Below are 11194 nucleotides of genomic sequence, written 5' to 3' on the forward strand. Positions count from 1 at the left end.
GCAATCAGCGGCTTCAGGAGTTCAAGAGGGGAGTAAAAGGGATGTTTCCCTGCTCTCAGCCAGGCTGTAGTCAGAATGCTAAGTGCTGCTCAGCCAGCGCAGACTGTGGAAGGATTCAATTGTACTTCAGTCAATTATGTCGCTTGAAACGAAAACTTTTCTCATTCAGGAAAATTAATTAATAAAAGAAAATTATTGAATGAATTTAGATGCTGTATTTGGATTTCTTGAATAAGATGTCGATTAATAGCATGTTGAATCTAGCAGGGTGACAGTGTGACTGAGCGTTTCTACATTACTGGCATCGACACGTCTTTGAGCGACATGTCGAGAGACAGTAGCAACACATTCCAGATGTAAATATTCTATCTGAAATCAACTCCGGACCTTTAATTTTCTCGATTCTGCATGAATTAATTATGCAAAGCAGCACAGACAGCCAAGAACCAAACAAGCAGCCAAGTTCCTGACTCTGCATATGTTATTCCAAGATGTAAACACGCTCAAATTAAATCTGAGTTTAACCTCATAGACATTGTTTAATTTAAAATCAATCATGCTGGAATGCAGAGTGAAAACTACATCTCTCTTTACTAAAAAGTAGGAATTTCAGCATTAAGTTTAAAAAAAATAGATAAAAACGTCGGATTTTTGCCACACACTAGCAGAAATGCCTCACCTTGGTGATGAGCCTGAACTTCATATTCCTCCTCTTCTTCATGCTCATCTTCATCTTCCTCCTCCTGTTCTCCCTCCTCCTCTTGTTCATCATCTCCGTCCTGTTCCACCACCTCCTCATCTTCCTCCACCTCTTCCTCCATCTGTTCTACTTCGTCTCCCTCCTCCCTGTCGACCTCTCCTTCGTCTTCCTCCTCCTCGTCTTCCTCATCTTCCTCCTCGCCAACCTCGTCGTTGTCCTCAGAGCACTCCTCTTCTTCGTCGTCTCCCTCTTCTCCTTCCTCCTCCTCTTCCTCCACGTCTTCGTCTAACTCTTCCTGTTCTCGCTCCTCGCTTTCTTCCATAGCTTCGTAGTTGTCGTATATCACCGGTTCGCCGTCAGCCATGCTTAAAAACGGTCTGCGTTTGGTAGCCGGCTCCTGCGGAGGTTTCTCCTGGCCTTTCCTCTTCTTAGCCAAAGGGCATCCATAAACACTGTAGAGGGCATGCAAAAACCAGGAAGCATAAGGTGTTTTTTTCTACCGAGTCATCATAAAACAAAACAGAATTCATTTTAACGCAAGACGTTTTGCACTGTCTGGCCCGAAGTTAACCGCAGGCATTCATTCATAACAACCTCATGAACTCGGTTGCCTCAAAATTTCCTGAATCTGTCCAGCCGCATTTGCAAAACCAAAATGGAGAAACGCTAAAGTCATCCAAACAGCCCTCAATTACACAAATCCCTTAATTATCGTTAGCTGTTGAGAAATTCCACTTTAATTGCCCCAAAACAGCATGCACAATTATGTGGCTTAAATGTGGAATTCATAAAATTAATTATCCCATTTCTGTCTGAGAGGACTTGTTTGTGGCTTGCCAAGAGGGCTGAAGGTTCTGCTCTCTTGGTGGTGAATCAGCAATCCACTACGACTCTGGATGGGGAGGATTTCGGTTCATCTTTTTCAATTTAGAGCCATAGCCCACAGTGATTCACAACATGGAGTCCATCACGCAAACCAGGGGGCTTGTTTTGGGATTTTTTGTTACTGTACTGGTAATCACAACACAACATTACCAAAATGATTATGTTTATCATTAAGATCTTATCTTTATTAGCCAATTTGGTGGTTTAATTAAAATATGTTCAATCTAAACTTCAATAACCTCAAAAAAAACCCTTTATCAGTAATGTCTCTGTAGGTGGAAAGGTCAGGAATAAAAAGCCTTTTGACTGGAATATAATTGGACACATTTAAATAATGAGCCTTATTTTTCTGCTGGGTCCAAAAATCATCCTTCTTAAGCCCTGAAGACACTATACACTACTTCATCTTCTATACATCTCTACATTCACGAACTACATTATATACACTGTACATAAGAGTGCTGTCAAGTGCCCTGGATGTTGCTATGGCGATTGTAAAGTACTTGAACCAGGGGTCAGATGCATACTGAAATAATTACAGAGTAATGAGCTTGATGACCATCATCACCTACACTGCACTTCAGTTCCCTATGTAAGTTATTAACTGACACAGATTAAAAATCCCTTCTATATAGTATTAATAGTTTCAATACATTTTGTAAAACTAGCTTTTGAAATGTCTTGAATATTTAAGCCAAAACAGAAATCATTCAAGTCGGATCTTAATAATAAAATTAATAATATTAATAATTGTATTATTAATGATTACATATATAACCTTTTCTAATTTTATAATTTCATAAAAAAGCATCTCACTGTATGTTGTACTTTGTATGATTGTGCATGTGACCAATTAAATCTGAATAATTATGAACAATTCAGAATAAAAATTATTTTAATATTAATCATCATCATCATAATAATAATATTAAAAATACTAAAACTACTACTACTACCACCACCACCACCACTAATAATAATAATAATAATAATAATAATAATAATAATAATAATAATAATTCTAATAATAATTTACTTGAATAATTCTTCAAGTAAAACCCTAATTTCAGAAGCTATGAATCTGATTATCCAATGAACCTATAAAGAACCCTTCTGGCTTAGCATATACTTTAATTTTTTTTTACTTATTTATAATTGCCTGCATTGCAAATGAAGGTTTTCCTAAGATACCTGGAATTAATGCATTACTGAACTGTGATCTATTCAACTAAACACCAACCAAAAGCAACTGATCACAACAAACATATCGTAGGATGTAACAATGACATACACATAAAAACATGATGATTGCTCTCATGGACATTATTACTGTAATAATTATTTTCCTTCCTGTGACACATTTGCATCACCACCTCAGGGCTCCTGTCCCACATCAGCACCTTAGCCATGATCCAGGGACTTCAGCTCCTGTGGGAATGAGATGACTGCAACTCAGCTAGCAGCTCATTCCTGACACCACTCTCTCTGACCTGAGCCACACCAAAAAAACAAGATCTGTGAGGATTTGTGGTGCGAGCTCCTGAGACACTCCCAAAAAACAAAGAACTCCACTCACAGCAGTGGAAATATCAGGCTCCACACTAATCATATGATGAGTCGAGTATTCACTCAGGTTATAGAATTTAGTTTACAATTGAAGAAGTAAAAAGTTTAAGAACTCTTGGTCCATAATAATTACTCTCACATCTGTCCACATTTATAAACTAGCCTATATACACTCTACATAAAGGTCTACAAGGTTTTTTGTTTTGTTTTGTTTTCTTTTGCCCATTTACCCAATTACTTTTACTGCAGCTACCAAAAATAAAAATAAAAAAATACAGTAGCTACTAAATAATATGCTTAAGATTAATAAACCAGTTGTTTAAGGGGTTTTAAGGATTTTAAAACCCTATAATAAAAATACACATTCTTCCCATGGCTATACAATGACTTGTAGTTTGCTATTAAAGGTCAGACTACAGCAGTGCCTTTTTTTTGTATCTGTATCTGATTTGCTCAGTGGTTTAAATTGTCTAATCTAGTTAGCTGTGTCATTTTAATTTTATTTTAGCTAGCTTAACTAGAATCCTAGCATTCCTGATACAGTACATGTACTAAGCACGCTTTGGGTCAGTCATTGTTGTTACTTTTAAAGGACTAAAATCATCGTTTTTTTTTACCACATTAAATTTGTTAAATCTTCCTTTTCCTCTTGTATATTGTTGAAGGAAATATGCTGTATATTCTGGCCTTCAGGTTAAATATGCCTTTTTCTGTACTGGCTATTTTGTCATTTTTTAAATACTTACTAATGCTGATGAATCATGCACAAAAAGGGCAGTTCTGATTTAAATGAGTCCTTTGGCAAAGAATAATGTACAGCCTTTGAGTAAAGTGAGGTCTGTGATTGCTTGCAAACCACCGCTGACATTTCTCATTTGAATGCCTCATAAATGGATAGAAATGGCAAAAGTGTATAATAACAAGAGGCTGAAATTCCCACCTTTATGCAGTTGTGTGCATGCTGAACATTTGTGTAGAACATAGAGCACTCGCTGGTGGTGGTGGGTTTATCGGGCAGGCAGCCAGCAGTGCGCGTGTGTGTGGGGGAGAGCATTTATGAGGCACACGGAGTGACCTCGCACACCTTCGCGTTTCCCACTGGCAGGCCACGCCAATTAAAATTCCACAGGTAATTAAACCACATTTGAATGAGGGAGCAGCGCAGGCAGGGTTTGAGTGCGGCTGCTGTAATTATGCACAGAGAGAGAGAGAGAGAGAGAGAGAGAGTGAGAGAGAGAGAGTGAGAGAGAGAGAGAGAAAGAGAGAGAGTGAGCCTTTCAGTGCTGCTGAGAGAAATAATGACTTCAGCCCCAGACAACTCCTGGCGGACAAATGCTCCGATGAACTCTACTAATGTCAAAAAATGACTATTTGCTGGAGCCTGTTCTTTTCCATAATTTCTACAGCCACTGACACAGTATTACTGCATAGCCTATAGACGGTTGAAATGCATTCATAGGAATTCTGAATAGATATTTGAACACCTTTTTAATTGAGAATTAGTATAGACAAATAGTCTGAAAGAGCTCATACAAGGCCATGGAAAATGTCTTTGTTCCATTCAAAGAGGTGAGATTTAAAAAGAAAATGCATTGCAGTACAATGAGAAGTATCGGCAAATTCTTCTTTTTCATCAACTTTAATTGGTCTGAGTGCCACGAGCATCCTCAAAAACGGAGTCTCTCGTTTGCCTCAGTGGCATTGCGTACATCCTCAAATCAGGCTCCCATGCAGCCGGGAGTTCGGTGCAGGGGGCCTGCCGCTGCCTCTCCCAGCACGAGTTGCTATAGGAGCACATAGTCTCAATGTCTCCACACTGCAGCATCCACAGGCATGCGTGCCAAGGCACCGTCGCCATGGTGATCTGCCCCCTCCGGAGTGGGATTTGCCATTCGAGCAGACAGACAGAGACAGAGTGAGAGAAAGAGAGTGTGCTATAGGGAGAGAGAGAAAGGGAGGGAGAGAGAGAGCGAGAGGGAAAGAGAGCGAAAGGGAGAGGGTGAGTGAGAGAGAGAGAGAGAGAGAGAGAGAGAGAGAGAGGGAGAGAGCGGTGATCGCGAGTCTGACAGGCATCCCTCCCATCCTCTGCAGCCGTTCCAGCAAGAGAACAAAAGAGGCGCCGGCGCTAAGCATTTCAGTCTGTCTCGCAGGCTCGGCCTTCTTCTCTCAGCCTCAATCAACCGAGTATGAACATGCAGGAGGAGATTGTCACATTGTGTATAAGCATTTCATCGACAATGAAGTCTCCTGAAACTTCTCGGTGCGATCCAAAGCCTGCCCATCTGTTCACAATCTCCTCAGGTAGATTAGAATGAAAATAGAGATGAAGGGAAGACGGAAGGTGGCTGTGTGAGGACATTGGGGGTGTCAAGTGAACAAGGGGCTTTTGCAATGTATACAGCAAGTGATCCTATAGACGCCCGCTCATATGTGTATTGCATGAACTAAAGATGAACGTCATCCAAATAAAAGTGACATCTGGCTGAGCCTCTCAGCTGAATAAACAGTTTGGGGAAATTACATACCAGTCAGAGATAACAAACAAGCCCTCACAAGCCCTCTGCATGTATAGCAATGGCAATTTAGAGTGACTTGACAAGCGGCAAAGCCAACAGACCGCACAGTCTCTATCTTCAAGGCTGAGAGAAAGAGAGAGAGAGTGAGAGAGAGAGAGAGAGAGAGAGAGAGAGAGAGTGAGAGAGAGTGAGAGCAAGAGTCACTGAGTGAGAGAGAGAGAGAGAGAGAGAGAGAGAGAGAGAGAGAGAGAGAGAGAGAGAGAGAGAGAGAGAAAAGAGGAAAGGATGGCATATGCCTCCCACACAGTCCAGAGCCCATCTGCTGGCGTGCTGCTGGTTAGAAATGAACTACCGCACAAGCATGTTCCTCTCCTGCGACGTGCAAAGATGCAAATTAGAGCTTGATGCTGTAAATTAGGTGCCTATATCTATATCTATATCTATCCATCATTCCGAGATTTATTTATGGCCCACCCTGGTCCTGGGTTTCTGGTACTTGTTTTAGTCATAGCTGCAAAAAAATATGCTTCAAAAGCTTTAACCGGTTTATATCAGCTGCCGGAAATTCCTGTGCTATAAAGAAAGTCAAACAAAAAAAAGAGTCATGATGCCTGAAAACCTGTCACCGCTAGTCATCACATAGGAGGAGAGTGTTTATGTGGAGCACATACCTCCGTCTGTCAAGAACATGAGCAAAGAGAGATGCAGGTAGAAAGACAGAGAGAGTGAAAGAGAAAGAAAGAGAAAGAGAAAGGAACATAACACTATCGTTCGCCGGACCTTGCCACCAGCTTTTGGCTCATTGACAATCCTTTTAGTGAGTGCTACCTGTCAGGCTCTGAATTATCCAGCTCTGGTCCATGTGAGTCATCATCCATCAGAGAGACCGAGAGAGAGAAAGAGAAGGAGAGAGAGAGAAGTGGGGTGAGGGAGAAAGAAAACACGGGAAAGTAGAATGAAAGGGTTGTAGAAGGACAAAAGCGTGAGGAAGTACAAAGATAATGAGCTAGAATGAATTGAGAAGAGCGGTTAAGAGAAGTAGAAAGAGCTGCAGTAAGTGTGAGGGTTTGAAGAGAAATCGAGAGCAGGGCATAAAACTGGCAACTCAGCAACTCCCTTTTTCTCATGACTAACAAATCGCCAACAAAGATACTTAAAAACCATAGTTTGACCAGAGGAAACATTCTGAATGTAAGACAAATTGAATGTGAGTCTTTAATGTACTCCTGAATATGTAAAATAATAAGTCCTCGCCGGACAATTTATTAGGAACTCTAATAATACAGTGATACTCATTTCTCCAGAATCAGTTCTTCATGGTCTGGACTCATAGACACATTCTTTTGATTGCTTCATGTAATTGCTGCCGATATGTTCAGGTGCACTTTCATCTTTCCTTCTACATCATCTCAAAGGTGACCTACTGGATTCAGATCTGATGACTGAGGAAGGCTAGTGAAGTACACGGAACTCACAGTTCATGGAAACATTATCACGCTGGAAGAAGCCATTATAAGATGGGAAAATTGTGGCCATAAAGTGATCAGTAACAATAGTCAAATAGGCTGTGGTTTGATTTGATATTAAATGGCTCAGTGTCACTTCACTGAGAGAACATTCCCCACATCATTACACCACCCCCACCAGCCTGAATGCATTTGTTACAGGTAGATGTCATGTCATGGGGTTTTAACATCTGATTTGCCGTATCATATTCTTAGCTCTTTACTAAACAGTAGCAAGAGTTTTTCATCGCTAATATTATAGATTTCTATCTTTCTCATTTATTACGCAGGTTTAATAGCTAAAAAGGAATCTGGTTACCACCAGGATATCATCTGATCATTAATTTATTGCACATGATAGATTAGAAACCAGGGATCCTATTTTGTGAGGTCACAACACTCATAGAAAACATTCTATGTACTCACGTTACAATAAAAACATAACTCTACAAATGTAAATATCTTGAATATAGACAAAATGACTTAATATTACAGATTTCAGGATTACAATCAAACAAATATTAAGTCTACAAATCAAGCTTGTCCTCTTAAATTTTGCTTAACTCTATTCAATTTTATTTGTACAGCCACTTTTCAGAAGTGTAAAGAATTTCTATATTTCTGTAAAGAAAATTTGAATTTATATATTCCTGTAAAGAAAGGCTTTATAGAAGTATATAAATTCAGGATAAAAATCCTTAAAGAATGCATTTTAAAATGAAATTTATGCCTAGTTAGCACACCAGAGGTAAGCATTTTGTTGTTGTTGTTTTTTTTTTGTTTTTGTTTTTTTTAGAAAGAAACAAATTGATTCTTGAGTTGAGCATGTAAAAAAAAAGAATCACGTTTTGAGGGCAGATGTGATTTTGGACTATTTTGTGTTGAGCTATTTTTATAACAGCCTTCCCCACATAGGCTACGGAGGAAATGAATACGAGCTCAAATCACTGTATAAAGCAACTCGCAATTTCCCTCACTACCTCTCTCCACTCTTATCCCTGTTCCATCCCCTTTGGATTACTAATGTGCAATAATGCAATAATATTTCAGGGGATATGCAGACGATGCCTAGTGGACAGGTATAATGGGTCACTATCTGTGATGATTTAGTCTCTTTGTAGCTGTTTGTTTGTCTGGAATACACAGAACTACAAATACGGTTCGAATTGTTAGCAGAGTCGAGAAGCAGAAGACCTCAGGTATGTGTGTACGCATACACATAATGCTCAGCACGGCTGGAAAACGTCTGGCTCTAAAGGCTATTAGATGGATTAATGCAACCCTATAGATTATATGTTCATAATACATTATACATTAGCCTTCCTCTAGAGGGGAAAGAACCTTTGGCATGATCTAACCTCATGTACAGAAAAGCAAGGGCCAGAAAAAGCAATTGCTTTGTCATCATGGTTCTGTAATGGCTGGCTAGGGCAAAGCAGATGCAGCGCACTCTTCACAGGTGATACAGTGTCCTCATTACAGGCGCGCCACGGCATCCCTGTGATGCCCCTGACTTATAGGCCTGGCCTCTAGAAACACCACCGGAGCATCAATCCATTCCCTCCTACTGCTGCTAATTCATCAGAGACATGCAGGTATGAACCCACCCACAGACATACACACACACACACACACACACCCCTCTTGAGTGAGAGGTCTCCAGGAGTTGTCATTTGTCTGTTGCAGAAATGCAATTACGTCTTGCAGTTCACGGGGTCCCGCTGCTAGCTTGACATCAGAATCATAGCCATCAGTCTCGTCTTTTCTTTTTCTCCCACCTTTCCTCTCCTCCTTATTCTCTCGCAGGAGTAAACAGCATCAAGTTAAACATGGTGTAGAATGTCCCTGACTGAAAAAGTGGCAACCATCATCAAGCAGCTGGACCTTCATCATTCAGCACTGCTATAAAGCCCTGACTGGACACTAGGGCACTCATCACCATTAAAAAGATTCTTCATCCTTACAGTATGTCAAGACGTGGCAATAAATGAACTGTTTTGAATAGATGACTGGAAATCTTTCCCTACTGAGAGGAAATTTATAAGTGTCTTCCTCTTGCTCTCGTAAAAGTCATAGTGGGTCATGGTCTAGCGGTGTGTCTGAGTCGCTGTTTATTTAAGCCCACTGGCAAAGGAGAGTAACAAAAAGAAAAACATGCAGAAACAAGCAGCACACTTCCTGCAAAAGCCCTCTTCAAGCTGATTAGCATATTAATGGTGCCAGACTCACACATGTTCCTGAAACATGCTAATAAGAGGCGCGTGAGAGCATCCGAGCATAGCAGTGAGCCAGACAATACCAAGCTTTTATGCTTTAACATCACTTTTATTTATCTACTGCTCCCGTTTTCACAGAACGGCGAGACTGTTTTGCTTCGTACGGAGCGTGCGTTTTTAAGGAACGTGGCAGGCTAACAGGCTAATTGGATGGTGGCTTTACACCATTGGCTCAAGAGCTGAGTCAATAAGCCAAATTATTGCTGGTGTGCCATGACTGCTGTAGTCCCACCTCCAATTTCTATACTGGCTCAAAATAATTACCGAAATTCCAACAGGAAGTTTTTTTTTTTTTAAGAATACAAACTATATTGGAATTTTGCCACCAATATATTTTCAGTGTTCAAATTTACTAAAAAATGTTTGATTGTAACATTGTACAAAAAAAACCCCTTTAAACAGATAAAAACAAAATAGCAGTTGTTCAGAAATGTCAAGCGTTTCTTTAATTAGAGGAGGATTTGTGGAGAAAAATGTGGCCTGAAAGTAAAATGAGTCTTATTCTTCTGTTTCAAAGTTAGAACCAAAAGCAACACACTAACTAATCACTCCTTTACTATTTAAACAACAAAATAGGATCGCTTTCAGAAAACTGAGAAAGTTCTATACATTTTTCCTTTGTATTTCATATCCACTTACTCATTTTAAACATCAAGAAATCTGTTATTCTTCTTACATAACAGTGATTTACCAACCATTTATTTATTACTAAAGAACACATTACACTTTCTAAACATCTACATTTAACATTACTACCTATTTCCATGCATGCACTATATATTTTGAAGTTAAACATTTTGTCTTTTTAAAGCTGAAACTTTACATTTACATTCCAGCACAGTCTTATTAACATAAACCGAGAGAAAAAAAGGGTTTGTTTAGCAAGGTTATTAGCAGAAATGTACTGAAATCTCTTGGGAATTTCAGATCTACTAGATTATTCACTTGTAGATTTAGATTTTGTCGATGTAGATTTACATTTTTGTGACAAGGGATGTCTAAGTTTAAAATAATCAATAAACAAAGTCCATGGAGTAATAGAATAAGTTGAATAATTGGAATAATTAATAGCGTAAAAGCTTTAATGTTAATAAAAGTATTTGAGGAAAGATGTTTAAGGAACATCTCAACCCTGTCAGGAAAATGCATAAATACTGAATATGAACCAGCATAATATGCAAATTTGAAATGAATACATTATACACATATATAAATGACTATAAACTGTCATCCTTAATAATTTGCATATCAGATCTAAAAGGTTCATGCTGAAAAGCCTATTTTGTGAGTTCTCCTGAGTCAGCTGTTTGTCAAAAGTCTTGGGGAAAAAAATCAGTTTTAAATAGAAAAATATGAATTTTGCGATGTGTTGACAAAAAGATAAATAAAGTCTGGGAATAAAAAAGAAAATCTGCCTTTCTACCAGAAATCTGCAAACCTTTCCTTCTTTCACTGTGTTTTTTGGGCTGCTATGACTCTTACCTCCTGTGCCTGGCATATTTGCCCCTCACGTGTCCACTCCCGTCACACCCTGGTGTGGGACAGCTGTAGACAAGAGGAGGAAGGAATTAATTTTAAATGCTGGCACACACTTGCACTCTTTCACTCACTCACTCTCACACACACAAACACACACACGCACACTAACACACTCAGCACTTGAGCCAAGGCACATCAGCCTTCATTGCAAATTTACGGAGCTGTCAGTGACCTCCCGGTTGGTGACTCACTAGGCTGCATATTTCA

At 39.4% G+C, this 11194-nt stretch overlaps 1 protein-coding gene across 12 annotated transcripts in view; it reads right to left on the reverse strand.

Annotated features, from left to right (window-relative positions):
* The window catches only part of myt1la (myelin transcription factor 1-like, a), a 48870-nt gene that overhangs the window by 20809 nt on the left and 16867 nt on the right, over positions 1-11194 (reverse strand). For 11 of the 12 annotated variants that reach the window (XM_058378478.1, XM_058378485.1, XM_058378482.1 and 8 more), the window contains exons 5-6: positions 10931-10993; positions 680-1152 (exon numbers count right to left, since the gene is read on the reverse strand). In XM_058378478.1, the coding sequence (XP_058234461.1) occupies positions 680-1152; positions 10931-10993 (536 nt within the window). The remainder of the gene's footprint in view (positions 1-679; positions 1153-10930; positions 10994-11194) is intronic. The other variant, XM_058378487.1, reaches the window with a different exon arrangement.

The sequence above is a fragment of the Hemibagrus wyckioides genome, linkage group LG25, assembly GCF_019097595.1.
Source record: "Hemibagrus wyckioides isolate EC202008001 linkage group LG25, SWU_Hwy_1.0, whole genome shotgun sequence".
NCBI classification, from domain to species: Eukaryota; Metazoa; Chordata; class Actinopteri; order Siluriformes; family Bagridae; genus Hemibagrus; species Hemibagrus wyckioides.